At 63.3% G+C, this 17586-nt stretch overlaps 2 protein-coding genes across 4 annotated transcripts in view; both read right to left on the reverse strand.

The window, feature by feature from the left end:
- Positions 1-8611, reverse strand: part of RASGRF1 (Ras protein specific guanine nucleotide releasing factor 1) — a 42415-nt gene extending 33804 nt beyond the window's left edge. For 2 of the 3 annotated variants that reach the window (XM_087744212.1, XM_087744210.1), the window contains exon 1: positions 8204-8610. In XM_087744212.1, the coding sequence (XP_087600338.1) occupies positions 8204-8479 (276 nt within the window). In that variant the 5' untranslated portion in view covers positions 8480-8610. Of the gene's footprint in view, positions 1-8203 lie in introns of all 3 variants that reach the window. The other variant, XM_009469996.2, reaches the window with a different exon arrangement.
- Positions 8612-13978: 5367 nt separating this feature from the next.
- LOC148050339 (uncharacterized) lies at positions 13979-16643 on the reverse strand. Its single transcript, XM_087744213.1, has 2 exons — positions 16426-16643; positions 13979-15014 (listed from the first exon to the last, which is right to left on the reverse strand). Exons 1-2 carry the CDS (start codon positions 16641-16643, stop codon positions 13979-13981), a joined length of 1254 nt encoding a protein of 417 aa, XP_087600339.1.
- Between the last annotated feature and the right edge of the window lie 943 nt (positions 16644-17586).

Below are 17586 nucleotides of genomic sequence, written 5' to 3' on the forward strand. Positions count from 1 at the left end.
TGCCATGCCCAGTGCCAGAGAAGCAAAACCTCCTGCGTGTGCAGCCCCAGATGTGGGTCCCTGCCACCCCGGGACACGGGTCCCTGTGCACAGCAAGACGTGGATCCCCGGTGACCCCAAGACGTGGGTCCCTGGTGACCCCAAGATGCACTTTGCCCGCTCCCGTGCCTGTGTCCGTCTGACGCCCGTTCCCACCTGCCGTGGCTGGGACGCTTGGGCTCCTGCATCCTCCACATCCTCAATAAAAGCCAATGAGACGATTGCAGAGAGCGCTTGCCGTTGTGCTTTGGGGGTTTCCACGCTGGGGTCTTGCTGGGACACAGATCCCCATGTCCCACGGCCACGACAAGGTGCCACGTGGTGTTTCTGCAGGGGCAAGCTCCCGCAGGGCTCCACCTCGGCAGGGAGCCGGGCTGCTCGCCAGGCTCACGGCACGCCATGCCAGCGGCTGCACCGGCATCCCCGCGTGCCCCCGCCGCACCCAGCTGAGAGCTGCCCAGCCCTCCCGCGCCCGCTCCCCGCAGTGGAGCCGCACACGCCGGAGCTTCAGCTCCCCAACGCCCGGCTGGCCAGCGCCGTCCCGCTGCCCACGCAGACCCGACCAGTGCCCAGCCATCGGCTCCGGGTCCAGAGGGAACGCACAGAGCTACAAGACCGTCCCGGTCTGCCACACCAGGACGCTGCTCTCACCTCCCCTACCACAGCCACCAGCACACCAAGAGCTCCCACACCGCAGGACACCGGGAGCAAAGGGCCGGTGTTGCAGGAGCCTCGGCAGGCACCGACACTGCAGCACCAGGGACGAAACAGCAAATTTTCCGGTTTGTTGGAGTAAAGCCAGAGAAGGGCGAAGCAGAGCCAGGCCTGCCATACGCAAACCCGCTGCTGCCGGTCCAGCTAAGCTCCTGGAGGGTTTTACTTTGCTTCTTGCCTACTATTAAGTAAACACATAAATAAATTCAAATACGCTTTAAAATGACACATTATTTCCAAAATAGAAAATCAATGTATTCCAGAATTTTTTTAAATTTGGGGCAGGGCTTTTCTAGCCTGAACAACTTGCCAGACCGCCCTGGATGTCGTGACCGACGCAGCCGGGCGCTTTTCCCACAGACCCACACTGGTCACCAACGGTGCCCGGCTCTGCTGAAGGGGCCGGCATGAGAGCGGGGGTCCAAGACAGAAACAGCCCCAGCAGCACCGCCTGTGCAGAAGCGGGGACCGTCACCCTTTCCCGCACGAAGCGGTTTTGTTGTGCTGTCGCAGAGACCTTTCCGCCCCGCGGCAGATGCCCCCCGCCGTCCCTCCGCAGCAGGGACGCTCCCCGCCACGCCGGGGACGCGCGTGCCCTCCATCCGCCCGCGGCAGATAGGTATGCAGCCGCCTGTTCATGAAGCTGATGGTTATTGCAGCTGACATAAAGGGCAAGGGAGGAGAATTTGCCCGCTCTGGATGGATGAGTCTAAAAATCCACAGCCAGCAATGGCAGCTTTTAACTTCCCTGACCCACATAGCATGTGCTCTGGGAAGACAGGACCTGGGACTGGGATGGAGATGGGTGGTCAGGCAGCTCATTTGCTTGCCAGCAATAAGAAAAAAACCCAGAAGCAGAAATTTGTGTCCTCTGCTTCAGTATGGACCACGAGGATGCTCACGCACGGGCACCAGAGCTGAGCATCAGCCAAGCTGCTGGGCAAGCAGCACCCGCGAGCAGGGCAAGCAGCAAGCAGGGGACCCTCTGCAGCGGGAGGCTTCACCCCACGTGAATCCCACCCTAAGTCTTGTGCAGAAACACTTGTAAAAAAAGATCATTGTTTCCTTCTCTGGCACATCATCCAGCGATGCTGGCAGGCGGGTGCGCAGGCATCGCCGGGACCCGGGTCCCGGTACACGCACCGCGAGCAGCCCCCCGGCTCACGGCTTGGGAAAAAACCCAACAGGACAAGGGGCCGGCTGGCACGGCAAAGACCCGCGCGGGCAAATCAAGGTGAAGTAAGCTGATGGGAAGAGCCAAACAGCTTAAGCCAAGAGATCCCTTAATCAGAACCGGTCCATACATTTTAAAAAAAAAAAATATTGAAAAATGTCCTTTTAAACTTTTTAATACCATTTTCTTTTTCAGATTTTTTGTTTTACAGGTGAAAATGCTCTCAGCCTTTTTGCTTTATCAGAAACCAACCTCTACTGACTCCCGGTCTTTGGCAACCAAAACATTCCAACACCTATTTTCCTACTTCAGCTCAGAGTTTGGATGCACAAACCCGCTTTTTCTCAACCATCCAACAACGGACAGCTCCTCCGGCAGGACTGCCACGGCCCCGGCGGGGCTGCTGCTCTAGCACCCAGCTGCCGATTTGGAAGCTGGAGCTCAAGTGCCTGCGACATCGATGCTAAGCTTAACTGCGGATCTGGAAAACCTCGGGAAGGTGTTTAACGCCTGTGCCGGGGCTTCGGACGGGTGGGTGTTTACTGCTGAGCACGCGATACCCCAGCGTACCTGGACGCCGTCCACAACCTCGGGGGCCGTGCAGGGACGCGCACTTTGCGCTCGTGATGATGGGCAAAAGGCAGCTATTGATTAGGGTGGATCTCAGCCTTTTGGAAAGCTATTTGTACATGATAAAAAACCCCACAGCCCTGACCACCACTGGTAGATGAGTCCATTTAACGTACGCACCTTGCTTGGTTCACGAGTACTGCAAACACCAGTTTGCCCAGTCGGTGCCACCAGCAGAGCGGCCCGGGCTGCAGCCGGCCCTTGGCACAACCTCAGCTGCGGCTCCGCCCGCAACCTGCCCAGCATCCCCGTCCGCTCACACCGTGTGTACTGCTGGGGGAGCCGTTCACCCCATGGCTTTAGCTCCTTTCTTCACAGAACACCTGTAAGAAGGCCATGTTGTCCCAAAATTGCCTTATTTGGCCTTACATGACAAATTTGGGGAATAGTTTTCCATCCCCTGACAAAGCCCGTTCCCACAGAGGCAAGGTGTCCTGCACTCAGGCTCAGCTGTAATCGCTTCATCGCCATCGGTCACACAGATCACACTGCATTACCCTGTCCTTTGAGTAAGCATTCCGTGAATAATCAGAAAGACGGCAATCAGGCAGCAGCACGCTCACACTGATGCCCCGAAGAAAAACCAGACTTTTCTAGAAGGCGAGAAGCACGTTACCCTCCTGTGCAAAGCATGTTTTGCACAGACTCGGACGCAGCTGGATGCACGGCCAACGCAGGATTTCCACGTGGCACGGGGATCGCTCGCTGTCTCCAGGCAGCCCTGTGGTACCAACCGGCTGATTTTGCTTTGCTGCCTTCACGCTGGGCTCCGGCGGGCGGGCAGCCACCCCGTGCCCTGCGCGGGAGCATCCTCGCCCCACCGCCCCGCACCCCCACAGCGGCGCAGAGGGTGCCCAGGCTGCCGGCAGCCCTGCTCAGGGTGTCCGGGGACGCCCTGCTCGCCCCTGCGAGAAGCTGCTCTACAGGCAGGATGTGTCCCCTCCTGCCACCGGGACCAGAGCTGCACCCTGCTCTGAGCTCTTCCCTGTCCACCACAACTCGGAACCACGTTCGAAACCGCTTGTGTGGCCTCTGCTGCTGCTCCCGCTCACCGAGAGCGCAGCCCGAGGCCCGGATAACCCCGGCCAGCTGGGCACTTAGCAGAGGTGCCCAGGAGGGGAACCCCTCATCTGCGCTCCTCTGGCCATTGCTGGAAAGAGCCAGGGGGTCCCGGGGGGCACACGCTGTTCATCATTGCCATGGGGGCTGGGATGGCAGCACCCAGCAAAGGCACCTGCATCTAATGCCAGAGGAGAAGGCCTGGGCAAATGCCCGGCAGCTCTGGAAGGGCCATCGTCACCCTCGTCTGCAGAGGGACGAGCAGCGGGTGCCTGCCCAGTCCCACCCACAGAGCGAGACTGCGTTTGCCCCTGGCTCGCTCACAGCAGCCCTTCCTGAGGGCACCGGGAGCTCTGCCCAGGTGAACCCCCCGAGCAGGGACAGGCACAGCCGGATCCCGTGGCCCGCGCTGCTGCACCCTCGCAGAGCTGCCCGAGCTCTCCTGCCGCCAGGGACGGCTCCATCAGCAGGGCTGGGGCTCGGCCCCGCGAGAGCCGGAGCTGCCGGGCTGGCCGGGGCTCCTGCAGGTACCTGACGCCCCGCGAGGGCAGGCATCCCCGAGGCACTTGAGCATCCCCCAGCCCTGCTTCCCTCCAGCTTTTCCAGTGTCTCAGGGACGGGTGCCACTGGACAGGGTGCCCTCGGTGACTGCGCTTTGTCCCTGCTCGGCACCCGCTGCTCTTTGTGGTGCTGGTGCTGAGAAGAGACGTGCCTTTCTTGCGCCCTCCTTAGCTGTGCAGGGAAACAAGCAGGACAGGGGCTGGACACACTCCAGGGAGATGGAAGACAAACTCCTTCCCGACATGCCGGTGGGAACCGTTTCCACAAGCCTTTTCGCATCCCACTGGGAGACCACAGCCACGCGCACCCACCCACTGACCGCTCGTCCTCAGCTTTGCATCAGGGCACAAAACGCTTCCCTGCATCTCCCCTGCCCCCTGGTAGCACGGACAGTAAACGTTACACCCATCCCTGGCAAAGGCTTCAGAGATGGGGAGGGAAATCTCCAGCTGCAGGCTGTGTTCACAGGAGCAGCCCAGGCTTTGTGGGGAAAAAAGGCTCGTGGCTCCAGAGAGCTTCTGAGTTTCAAGTCAAGGGTTTCGCACAGTGCTACCACTTGACTCAGCATCATCTTGGCTCTCGTCTGAGGCACAGAGGGCTGCTGGTTAAGAATAATTCATGGCATCAGGGTACGGGTCTGCAAATCCGACTCAAGGCTGGATCCATGGAGCAGATCCAGTCGGGATTCCCGCTGCCTGACTCACATGCGATGGAGAGCCCTCACTCCGCGCCGAGGCCTTCCTCGTCCTGAGCACACGGCCGCGAGGTTGGGGACGGATCACCTCCGGACCTCCGCGCCTGCTCAGCTCCTCCGCCAGCATCTCCCTTTGGCTGTGCCCCACTACGTGCAGTCCCACCGGGGCACCCCGCGTCCTGCCTGCCCTCCCCAGCAACGTGGCGCGGCCCCGGGGGGCCTCTCCTGGCCCCTGCCACCGAGAGGCAGAGACGTGGCCACGTGAAAGCACGTCCCAGCAACCCCACCCTCGGAGGACCAGGGACAGCACGTCCCAGGGGACGGCATGGCCCAGACACCACAGCAGAATAAAAGGGGGGGTTCAGACCCCCCCCACCTCGCCCCAGCATCGCCGAGCACGCACCCATCGCGCCGCCGGCACCACCGCCCTGAGCAGCCCAAACGCCAATCTCCCGCCCCGAGCGGGGCAGCGCGGGCGCAGCCAGCACAGCCTTCCTCCGGGCCGCAGCCTGAAGCCCACCCAACGATAAGATATCTTCCAAATCAAACCGGTTTGAGGAAAATTGCATTTGCGGAAAAATGTAACAAAAACAGAAAAGAAAGTTTCCAGAGCCGTCCAAATCCCCTCTTCGGTGTTTCAGTCTTTCAAATAACTTTGCTCCTTTATTCTCACATGTACACACTAAAAATACACTGCATTCCCGGCAAAACAATGCCCCATCAAAGGCGAAATACGTGAACTTTCAAAAAGAGGGGGTTTAGAAAGATCTACCTTTTAAAATTTCGCCTTCGTGGAGAATGTGAAACCTTTCAGGCTTTACTCCAGCAAAGAAGGAATCTAAACCTGAAACCCCTCTGCTGCAGGGAACACTGTCCTTACAGCTCCAGCTGAAACTGCCCGGATAGATAAATACCCTGAGAAAACAATTAATGGTGATCACGGGCAATGCTAGAAATTTCCTTGGCACCTTCCTTTCAAAGGAAGATCCAGCGATGCTGAAAGCAGCTCGGGACCGGGGCAGATGGAAGAAAACGCTGAATCTGGTTTGCAGAAGCCGGACACCCTCCTCCGAGACCTGCCGGCTCTGCTTGCCGTTGGCTCGCTGTCACCCTCCTGCACAGACCACGCTGCAGAGCTGCACCACAAACGATCTGCTGCTCGTCTCAGCTGGTATGCCATTAATTAGTTTGCAAAGCAGTGGGCATTCAAGTGCTCGAGCACTTTCATTTAAATTTGTCTTCATAAATTACACAAAATTATGAGCCAGACACTAAACCTTGGTAAATTGGCGCAGATCGGCGGCCTGGTAAACATTTGGTGTGGCAGGATCTCACTGTGCCGTGACAGCAGCCCCTCGTTTACACCGAGGATAAATCTTCCAGGTGGATTTTGAAATGGAAGGGGGCTGTGACATCCTCCCCTTAACGTTTACCTGGTGGAAAATCCCTCCCGCACAAACACAAGGAGTCAGGACCCGGTGAACGAGCTGGATTTAAACCTGGCTCGCAAGCCTGATTGAAGCCGAACCGGGGACGTGCAACGACATCCATTACGCTGCTACCTAAAGGGACGCAGCTGACCACGCAGGGCAGCGGCGTGACCCCCCTGCAGACACAGACCCTTCCTTGCTGCCACGGCCGACCGCGCGGCGCGCCGGCGGCTGCTCCAGCGCAAGGGCCGGGACGGCGAGGAGGCACAGCTGCTGCAAAAAAGGGGTATTACAATCTGAACAGAGAAATATTCCCGTGATCCCTGCCGGGAGCGAGATGTGCCACGGAGCGGTGGTGCTGCGCTGCCTCGCTCTTGTGGCAGGGCTTTTTGGAGTGCTGAGGGTGCCATCGTTAGCCAGAGGCAATGAAGGGGCTCACTGCCTTCCAGCCAGCCCCTGGCCTCAGGAGGGTCCCACGGGCCCGCAGCCTGCCGGCAGCCTCGCCACCACCTCCCCGGAGCCCGCTTAGGCAGAAATTATGCAAGACCTGCAGAGCTGGACCCAAAATGCACGGTGCCTCCTGCGAGCACCCAGCCTGGGCTGCCAGCGCCGGGAACACCACCCCGCTCCTCCTTCCGAGGGGCCTCCCACTGCCCTCTGCAACACGGGCACCCGGCCGGGCGCGCGACCACGCTCCACGCACAGCGGTCGAGGGCTGAATTCAACCGCAATGGGCTCCTGTCCACGCTCATGAGACCGGGGCTGATTTTGGAAGCTACGGCAGCGATGGACGGGGATTTGCACCCCCAGGCTGGAAGCCAGCCCTTCCTCCCCCCCCCCCCCGAGCCCTCCCTGCCTGGCTGCTCAGACGCGCCCCAAACGACACCAGACAAACAAGGCAGAGGCTGCCAGCATCGCGCACCGCGCTGCTCGGTGCCACCCTACCCACCCGGGAAAGGCACAGCCAGGGGAGAGAAACCCACCCCCGGCCCGTCGGGGGCTGCCGTCGCGGCGGCCGGGAGGGACCCGGAGTCTCCCAGGGCCTCGCAACGGCCGTGCTGTTTGGGTGCTGTTCCACCCGCAGACATTAGCATCTGGCGAGGAGCGCTGCAGCCAAGTGACAGCCCTGCGTGTGACACGGGGGTCCCTGGCTCCGCTTCTCCCCGCCGCCCGGGGAGGGCACCCGTGGCGTTCCCACCCGGGTCTGCAACAGGAGCAGGAACCGCAGGTGTGGGGAGCGGGAACGGGGCACAGCCCTGGGGAAAACAAGGCCCTGCGCCCCCCGGCGCTCAGCACCGCGCCCCCATCGCGGGGCCGGGGGCGGGCTCGCCCCCCAGCACCCCGGCCCGCCCGTGGGCGCCCACGGGGGCCGCACCAGGCGGGGAAACGGCGAAGCCGAATGGCCGAGCCGCAGCGCGGACGGAGCAGCCCCGCGGGACCCCCGGGCCCCCCCAGCCCCGCCGCTGCCCCCAGACCTCGGCCGGGGCCGGGCCGCGCCGCGGACACGCGTGGGGCGCGGGGTTCCGCTGCGCAAAGCGCGGCCCGCGGCCGCCGGGGGGCGCCCCGCGCCGCAGCCCCGCCGCCAATTACCGGCGGCTTAATTAGGGGCGGGGGGGGGGGTGCTCCGGCCCCCCCCGAACGAAGGCACCCGCTGCCCCGGGGGGCGCTGGCGGCGCGGCCGGGGGAGCGGAGCTGCGGCCCGGGGAGCACCCCCCCTCCTCCCCCGGCACAGGCCGGCCTCGTCCCCGCCGCGGTCACGCGTGGGGCAGGCGGCGGGCGCCCGGCGGCACCCCCCGGGGAGCGGGGCTGCGGGCGCGGGGCCGGGACCCCCGCGGGGGCGGCCCCGGGGCATCGCCCCCCTCCGCCAGCGGCCGGTGCGGGGGGGGCCCCCGCGGCGCCCACCTGCTTCTCCAGGGAGTCCTTGGCCGAGAGGGAGGGCTTGGGGGAGGGCGCCCGGTCGCAGACGCAGCCCTCGAGCAGGTAGAGCCCCGAGGGCCGGGAGCTGGAGTCGGTCTCGAAGTAGAAGAGCATGTTCTGCAGCAGCGCGAACCACTTGGTGTGCCATTTTGTGTTGTCGGAGCTCCGCTTGCTCAGGTAGCCCTTCCTGGCGCCGTCCTTCTTCGCCAGCAGCCCCAGGTAGGTGACGTGCCCGTCATTGAGCCGCATCCCCTTCTGCATCTTGGTGGGCACCGCCAGCTCCTCACATGGTCGCCGCCGGGCGGCCGGCGGGCGGGTCCCTGGCGAGCAGCCGCAGCCCCCGCGCCCGCATCAGCGGCGCCCGCTGCCCCCGGAGAGCCGGCGGCCGCCGCGGCGGCTCATGCCGCGGCCGAGCCCCGCCGCCCTGCCCGCCCCGCTCGCCTCCCGCGGCGGCGGCTCTGCCGGGGGAGCGCCGCGTCCCGGAGCCGCGTCTCCCGCAGACGGGCGAGTCATGTGATGCCGGAGCCGGCGGCGGCACCGGGAGCCCGAGCCGCGCCGAGCCCTGCGGGGCCGGCCCCGTCCTCGTCCTGCCGCCGGCTGCGGGGGCGGCCGCGCCGCGCTCCCCGGGGCCGCCCCCCGGGCCGCGGGATGCCGGGGCCGCCCGCCCCGCCCGCCGCCGCCAGCACGGCACCGCTCCGCAGCCGGCGGGACCCCCGGGCGCACGGGACCCCCCGGGCGCACGGAGCCCCGGGCCGGCACGGAGCCCTGCGCGCAGCAGGACCCCCGGGCCGAGAGGGACCCCCCGGGCACACGGGACCCCCCAGCCGGCACGGAGCCCTGTGCACAGCAGGACCCCTGGGCCAAGAGGGACCACTGGGACAGACGGGACCCCCGGGACAGACAGGATCCCTGGGCACAGTGGGAGCCCCAGGCCAAGAGGGACCCCTGGGCACATGGGACCCCCAGGCGCAGCCAGAGCCCCAAGCCAAGAGGGGCCTGCGGGACAGACGGGATCCCTGGGCACAGCGGGAGCCCCGCGCCAAGAGGGACCCCCAGGCGAAGTGAGGCCCCAGGCCACAAGGGACCCTCAGGCCAGGAAGGACAGGGACAGGGACCCCCGGGCAGAGAAGGACCCTGTGCAGACAGGGACCCCCGGGTGAAGCAGGACCCCCAGGCCAAGTGTGGACCCCCAGTCTGAGATCGGCCCTGGGCTGGCACAAGCCCTGGTTTGCCGTGGGCCCCAGACTGAGCAGGACCCCCAGGCCAGGTGGGACCCCCAACCTGCGCTAGCTCAGCGTGGGGGTGTGCTCAGCTGGGCACCCTCCCCGGGGCACCCACCTCCAGCCTCGGGTGCCAACTCCTCCGCTGTCCTGGGAAGCCCCCCCGTGTCCAGCCCTGTGTGTGTTGCTGACCGTGGGACGTCCCCACTGTGGCTTTCCCCTTGGCGGGTCCCACGCGCAGCCTGCACCTCCCCACCCGGCAGCGTGGAGCTGATCCAGTCCCTGCACGCTGTGATGTCCAGGGCTGCAGTCCTTCAAGCCGGGTGGTCCCTCCTGCGCACCCCTCGGCACCGTCCCCTCCCTTCCCACCCTCTGCCTCTCATGGGGCACCCTGGTCACTGCGCAGCCGCTCCCAGGTGTCACACGTGGGAGAGGAGAGGACCCAGTTTCTCCATTTATGTCTGTTCGTTTTGCTCTTTGGTCCCTCTTCTCCATCCTGGCCTTGTGCGCTGTGCCAAGCCGGGCAAAACTGGGAAAACTGGGCACTGGCAGCAGCTGGAGCCTGTGCAGGGCAGGGAGGGCCCTGGTGCTCCCCACATCCCAGGGGGTTCCCCACAGCCAGGAGCACTGGGTCGGTCAGACGCCACGGTGATGGGCATGCCTGAGACCCGGGTTGGCTGCGAGGCGGCGCAGGAACCCTGCTGCCTATAGGCAGCTGCCTGCCCGCATCGGCCAAGGAACCGGCCCCAGCCCCAGCCCCAGCCCCTGCAGACAGGGAGGGCATCAGGAAAACCGTGTTAATTAGCTTTGTTTCCACTGAAAATGCTGGCAGATCTCCAAGGAATTCAGTGAGGTCACAGGTTGCCATGGCAACAGGAGGGAACGGGCTGGAATTGGGAAGGGTGCTGGCATTTCCAGGATGGAGCCGCTTGGCCTGGGTGCTCGCTGAGACTGGGATGCATGCCTGTCGCTGCCCCAAGGGACACAGCCCGGGTTCTGGATCGGTGCCGGAGAGGGACAGAGCAGCCCCAGCCGGGAGCGGGGAGCGGAGCCGCACGCTGCCCTCGGCACCCCGTGCCCTGCCCCTCCTGGCTGAACGTGCCCGCTCTTACCCAACTCACCAGCGGGTGTTTAGCTCTAGGACTTTCTCCACCGGCACGGCTAACTCTCCTCCTCAGCCAGGGCTCTCCCCTTTTCCATTTTTCCAGCCTGATCAGTGAGCTCCCGCATCCCGTTTCACCACCACAGCCTCTGCTTGGGGTGGAAGATGGGTCAAAGCATGCGGCTGAAGGTGCCCCCCGTGACCGGCCCCTCCTGCCAGCCGAGCGCTGATCCACAATAACCCCTGGAGAAGAACTGAGACATCCTCCGTCCCCTCCGTCTCTCTGCAGGTTAGCCAGAGCCGAGCAGGCAGCAGCCGGGCCGAGCTGGGCGGTGATGGCCATGGCTGCGGGGCCGAGCCTTCTCGCAGCTCCTCTTCACGGGGAGCGAGCTCTGGGCAGCACTGCCCGCTTTTGTGGCAGGGAGCGTCAGGCAGGACCTGCTGCCTATGAAATGGTGCAGTTGCACAAGGAAAGATCCTTCGCGGAAGCCTGCAAAATCTTGGATCAAATAATAACTTGGAAGCTAGCACAGCGAATAATTCCTATACTCGGCGAAAGTGATGGAAAGGAAAAACGTACCCTCTGAAAATGCATGGGCAGCAAGCCTGGCAGCAGGGCAGCATGCGGAGCTGGGTGGCCATGCCAGCCCTCCCCGGGTCAGGAGGGACCAATGCTGCACAGCAGGCAGCTGGTGCTGGGGGGCCGGCTCCTCTCCCTGTACAGCCTGCTCCCAGTCCAGAAGATCTGGAGTGCAAAGCGGAGCAGGAGAGGAAAAGCCGTCTCGTGCCCTGGGAGCGGCTGAGCCCCCCAGTCGGCCGTGGGGCCGTGTCCGGGGACACGGCGTGCCCGCTGCCCGGGGGCGAGGGTCCCCGCTGCCCTCCACTGCCTTGCCGGCGCGAGCAGGCTGCCGTGAGGACAGCAGCACTTACGGCACCGGGGACGAGCGGCGTTTGGCTGTGGTAGAGTCGGTTCCAGATGAGGCAGCTGGACTCCAGTCCCCAGATAAGTGCTGGTTTAGCTCGGACTCCCCTTAGGTGATATGGAGGGTAATGGAAAAATAGCTGACAGCTTGCAAGGCTCGAGCAAATACGGAAACTTTGATATCTAAAACAAAGGGGGGTTTATTTTTTGCATGTGACATTTGCTTCGATCGATTCTAAGGCCTCTGCAGCGTGCCCCTTCTGCTCTGGGGAAGCAGAGGTGAAGCCTCTGTTGCTTCTCCCGAGCGCCGCCGCACATGGACATGCTCTGAACGTGCTGCGACGGGGGCCGGGGGAGCAGGGTAGAGCACCCGCTCAGCCGGCGATAAGGCAGGCGAAGGAGAGAGGGTGACAGCACCCATATGTAGGGTGCTTGTTAGGGGCTCGGTGGGCGTCCGCACACGCAGCCACAGGCCGAGCCCTGACCCGCCGGCGCGGCGCAGGATGGAGCTGCGGCATGCAGCCTGCTCGCTCAGCACCGCGGCGCTGGGATTCGCCTGCCCCGCGTCCCACCGTTGTCATCCGGGCAGGTGCAAAGCCTGTTGCTGGGCACGGATGCCTCGCGAAACGCAGCCTGTGGTTTCCATGCCAAAATAATCAGCTGTGGAAAACACGGCCCTTGCTGCTCTCAGCCCGTGCTTCAACCTCTTGCATTAGCAGGGCTCACATTGACTCAGCTGGCGACAGGCGCTCTTTTATACGCCAGCAGCCTCCTCACCAGCTCAGTTCCCATACAGTCTCCTCCTTTCAAGCTTGGATGGAAGAAACAGTTTGCCACTCTGCCTCCCACTCCGGCGGGGCGCACGGGCCGGGTGCCGACGGCTCGCTCTCCACGGCTGACACCCGTGCTCAGCAGCACGGACATTTCCCCACCTCTGGGCAAACGCTCCCCGCAGGGCTGGCTCTCGGCACCACCTTACCTGCCTGGTGGGGCTGAAATGCCCTCGGGAGGAGCCCCGCAGGGCACCGCTCGCTGGGGACCGCTCTGTTGCCGACACGAGACACCCCTGAGGGAAGGGCAGCTTCCCTGAGGCCCGCCGTGCTGCTGCTCCTCACCGCGCCGGCACCAGCCGCAGTGGAGCGGCACGGGGGGTTCCCTGCAGGCAGCGCTGGCAGCCCAGCCCCGGTCAGACTCGCTGCCTGTTGCACCCTTCTCTCCTTTCCCCTGGGATTTCAGATGCTCACGGGCCCCTCGGGCTGCCGAGCGCATCTTGCTGGCTGAACTGCAGGCTGAGGATGCTGGCGCTAAACATGTGCACAGAAAAAAAAAAATGTGGCCTTGCCAGCTCCCCACACGCTGCCGGGTAATGTGGGCGCTGGTATTTACCGGCGGCTCCCCCAGCTCCCGCTCGGCCTCTCCTGTAAAGGCCGCCCCCGGGAAGCTGCCGGCAGCGGGGAGAGCCAGCAGGCAGCTGGGGAGGCACAGCCGAGGCGCTGCTTGAGGAGCTCCCAGCCTGGCAGCACGGAGACCAAACCTGGGAGGCTGTGCTTCTGTGAGAAACTCCTTGCCTTCTCTCGGAGCGGGGAGTAAAACGGGCGTTTTTATCCGGTCAGGCTCAGAGGCACCAAGCCAGGGCTGAGGCATCGACAGGGCAGGTGCTGACGTTTGTGTCATTAAAACGTGTTTTCCCAGGACATGGCGCTGTTCCAGGCTGCTGACAGCCGGGCACACACTTACTTTCAGCACTGAGCGTGGATGCTTGGTTCATGCCCCCCCGGAGCTCCTCTTCTCTGCGTAGTATGCGTACAGGGCACTTCCAGCTGCTGTGAGGGATGCAAAGTGTCTCGGACTCTGCCCAAACTGGGCTTTCCAAAAGGAATCAGCACAAGCTGTAGTCAAAGTCAAGTCCACGGGCTCGAGCTCCTAAATCACACCAGCAAGCTTGAAAGTCCCAGCCTTGGTGGAGCCAGTTAAATCTGTGCTCCAGGTTCAGCTGCAGCAGATGCCGCGGGCAGGCGGGTGTGCTGCCACTGTGCTCCACGTGCCGCTCCGGGAGGTTTCCGCCGATCCCGCTTGCTGTGCCTGCATCCCGGGGCAGGCTCGGGCTGAGCAGGGCCCGGTGGGGTTCGGAGCAGCTCTGCGGGCGCGAGGGCTTGGCTCCCTGGCAGCAGGGAGACAAAACCCAGCAGGTCATAGTGCAAAAGCAAAGGTTTTCCGTTCTTAGCAGCAAACGTTGAAGGAGCAGGAATAGTAGCTTCACATTTACTTCCAAGGCCCTGGCGCCTTGGCAGGGTTGATGGCGTACCAGATCAGCCGGGGACAGGACAAAGCAACCTGATTCGAAAGGCACCCTCGCTCCGAGCTGCTGTCAAGCATGCGCTTGGTTTTCATCCAGTTCCCCAGCGGTGCTCCAGTGCTCTCTCCTTTGCGTTCTCAGAAATATTGCTAGGGCACTGGCAGGACGGAGAAGAGATTTTCAAAGCACAAGGAGGTATCTGATATGGTCACACAAAATGTCAGCGCTGCAGCCTGGTAAGCAACGCCCTCCCCGATACACCAGCACCCGGAGAGCTGGACTCAGCACTGTACTGCACAGACAGTTCTCTGCTAATTGGCCCCATCCAGTGTTTCATTTTGGCAGACCAGGATCCCGTCACTACCATCACACATTTAACCTTCCCTGACAGAGGAGTCTCCAGGGGAGAGAGAAAACCTGGCTCCTGGGGACAATCTGTGAGCGCAGATCTGCAGCCAGCACCCCCTCCCGCTGTCACCCACACTCTGGCCTCTCCAGCCTTCGCCCGCTGCCCAGGGCAGCCCCGCAGCACGTCCTGGGGCTGCTCCCCGCGGTGAGCAGGGCCCTGCTGCTGCGGGTGGGGGCAGCTCCCGCCGGGCAGCCCCTGCTCCGGCTGCTCGGGGCAAAGCTCTGGTGCTGAGGGGCTGCCTGCCCTGCCCTGCCCTGCCCGAGCAGGCACGTGCCGAGAAGCCCAGGGCCGGTGCGGGTCCTCTGCTCTCAGTGTCCCCGCAAACCCACGCAAGAACCTGCTCTGAGACTGGGAAGCAGGAGAGCAGGAGCCCAGCCCCCCCAGCCCAAGCACACCAGGACCACGGCATCGCCGGCGAGGCACGGGCTGCCGGGCGGGCTCCTGCCACCGCCGAGGGAAGAGCGGCAGCCAGGTCCCTGCGGCGCGGGATGCCTCGGGGCTCTGGGTGTCCTCGGGCTGGTGGCTCGCTGGGGTGAGGGGTTCTCCAGACAGGCTGCCACGGCTTCCCAGCAGCGCTGATCTGCAGAGGTCGGCAGCCTCCTCGCAAAGGGACGGGTAGGAAATACTCATGGAAACGCCAAACTGAAGCTTCGGTGTGCCGCAGCTCTGTGCAGCCGCCCCTCCTCCTTGCACAGGCGTTTCCCTCCTGCTTTGGCACCGTGGTGGCTGTGTAACCACAGCATTGCCACGTTTGGGTTCTTCAGGCAGTGGCTGCTGGCCAGGCTCCCGGACAGGGCATTCCTGGCACTGCCAGGTGCTGATCTTCAAGCCGTAAGATGCCCCTTGCCTGGGAATAAACAACAGGATGAACGCGGATTTGCCAAGCGGTTTACGTGGGAAAAGCACCTTCTCCAACCGTGTTCTAAATCCCTCAGTAGTAACTGGTTTGACAAGCAAATGGTTCTGGAAACCTACCAGGCACTTCATCTATTTTGAATTTCACTAATTCGATGGCTGGCGAAACCCGAGCACAAGCCCTGCAGAGGGAGGTTCCCCAGGAACACGATGGAGTTTAAGCAACCTCCTCCCTCTTTTGCAAGGCAACTCATAATATTATGTAAAAATGCAAATAATGTCCACGCGAAGCTGCAGAGCCATAAGTGCCCAGCACAGCGCTCCGGCGAGGAATAACCCGTTGCTCCTGGATGTGTGAATCACAGGCACAAGCAGTTTGGTTTACAAGCGTTCGCAGCGCAATGTGTGCTCAGCGGCTGTGAAGGGCCCTTTATGCCAGGGCTGTGCTGCGCCACGCTGGCGAAGAGCGTGCCAGGAGGGCAATCCAGCCGAACCACGGTAATTTCCCTCACTACTCGTGAGCACTTCGAGGGTTTGCAGAACTTAAACGCTGGTAAGAGCTGCCCATTGACTCCTCGGCTGCAGGAGCCCATGAGGGATCTGGAAATCGTTGCCCTCCTGGAGCGTGAGCTCGGGGACGGCGGGGGAGCATGAGTTAGTGCTTTGTGTGTGCCAGGCGGGACGGGGACGGGGACAGGAGGGGTGCCAGGGAGGTGGCACAAACCTGCAGCCTGGGGTCACCCACAGTGCCAGCGGTGCACGGGGCTCGCTGGGGGGCAGAGACCCCTCTCCCAAACTGAGCCCCCCTGGTCCCAGTTGCCTGGGAGAGCGGAGAGAGGAGGGAAATGGACTCAGGAGATCTCTGATCCCAGGGCCTTCAGCTGTAACCTCTTCCTCCTGCTCCAGGGCTCTGCCTTCATGTTTCCCTCCCTGAGCTGAGCCAGGGAAGCTGCAGCTCTCCCCGGCCAAATCCTGCCAGCCTGGAGCCCGCTCACAGCAGAGTAAAGCATGGCGCACGGTGCCCTGGCACCGGGGTGGCTTCTGTCCCTTGGGGACACCACGCTGTCACCCTGGGAAGGTGCTGGGCTCCAGGAGGGACGTGGTGCCCCGTGCACCCCATGGATGACCGCTGGCGGGAGCTGGAGCTTGGCCAGAAGCAGGAACGCCTGCTGAGCTGCGGGGCTGGCACCTGCAGCACCAGTGGGGGACAGAGCTCTGCCCCAGCCCCGCCACCCGCCCGAGCCCTTCTCCAGCTGCCTCCTGGGGAGGGGACAGGCAGCACGCGCAGGCTGCTCACAGGCACTGCCCTTCCCCGGCTCCGCGCCTGCTTCTCCCACCGCGCCGCGAACCAGAGACTTCCCTGCTGCGCACGCAAGCAATGGCTCCCGGTGCCAAGGACCCACCTGCAGCCGGCGCCTGGGGTGGCATCATCGTCTTGGAACCCGCTCAGCGACGCGCGCAGGGAATGGGCGTCTTGTGCACGTGGCTCCGAGGGCGAAGGGCTTCCATCAGCCAGGAGTCTGAAGTAACTCATCAGAGGAGGGAATTGAAGATGCTCCAAGAGGTGCTGTGGCATGCCGGGCTGGAGGAGCTGCGCTCCCACCACACAGTGGTCTCCCATCTAGTGGTTAAAATAAAAATCGTTGGTGCAGCCCAGGCAGGGTGAGGAGCACTCGCTGGGGTTAGCGGGCGGCATCCTCGCCAGGCCGTGGCCATGCCGGGCAGGGTGAGTGCCACCAGCCCCACCACCGGCGTGGATGCCCCTTCTCATCACGCCCCGCTTGCCCGCCAGCACCCAGCCACTGGCGCTGAGCAGATGGAGGAGCGACATTTGCGTGAAGTGCTGGGGGGGGGAGAGGGATGTATAAATCGGGGCTTCTCACCAGCACGAAGATCCTGCAAGTTCATTAGGCTAATTTGTCACTTAGAACCAACCTCTCCGCACTGGGTGTCAGGAAGGGGCTGGCTGCGCCTGACCCCTGGGTGCCAGCAAGTCAGCCACGCTGCGGAAATCATGTCTTTGTTGACGTTTTTAAAATGGAAGGACTGTTATTATGCTGTGCAAAATTATTTCAGCAGCCCTTTGAACCGCTAAGCTATTCTCTGGGAATCTCAGCGCCGGGGATGACAACGTGGTAATTTATGCCAGCAGCTCTCGCTCACTCTCGAGCGCGCAGAGAGGGCTGCTGGCACAGCTCCTCGCTCCTCGTCGGGCAGCACTTGGGTGTCAACATCTTCACCTGAGCTATGGGGAGGAAAAGAGTTGCCTTCCCACGTTTCATCAAGTCATGACCTGCTCAGGGTCCTTCCCCTCCTGAAAGGGACACTGAGCAGCATGAGGCACGGCTGCGTTTCACCTATCGGGGACCCGCATTTGCAGGGAGCGGCTCCGAGGCCACCAAACCCCAGCGGCCCCTCCAGCCCCACAGCAGATGAAGCAGCCAGCCTGGCGGTGCATCTGGCCGCTCCGCGGTGCCGTGGGTCCCCGCCGGGTCTGCATGTCCCGCCTAGCCTCAGCCATCCCCGGTGCCACCTTGCTCCACTGGGACAATGACACGGCATCT

The sequence above is a fragment of the Nipponia nippon genome, unplaced genomic scaffold (assembly GCF_047370975.1).
Source record: "Nipponia nippon isolate SJK-2023a ecotype South Korea unplaced genomic scaffold, ASM4737097v1 scaffold_9, whole genome shotgun sequence".
NCBI classification, from domain to species: Eukaryota; Metazoa; Chordata; class Aves; order Pelecaniformes; family Threskiornithidae; genus Nipponia; species Nipponia nippon.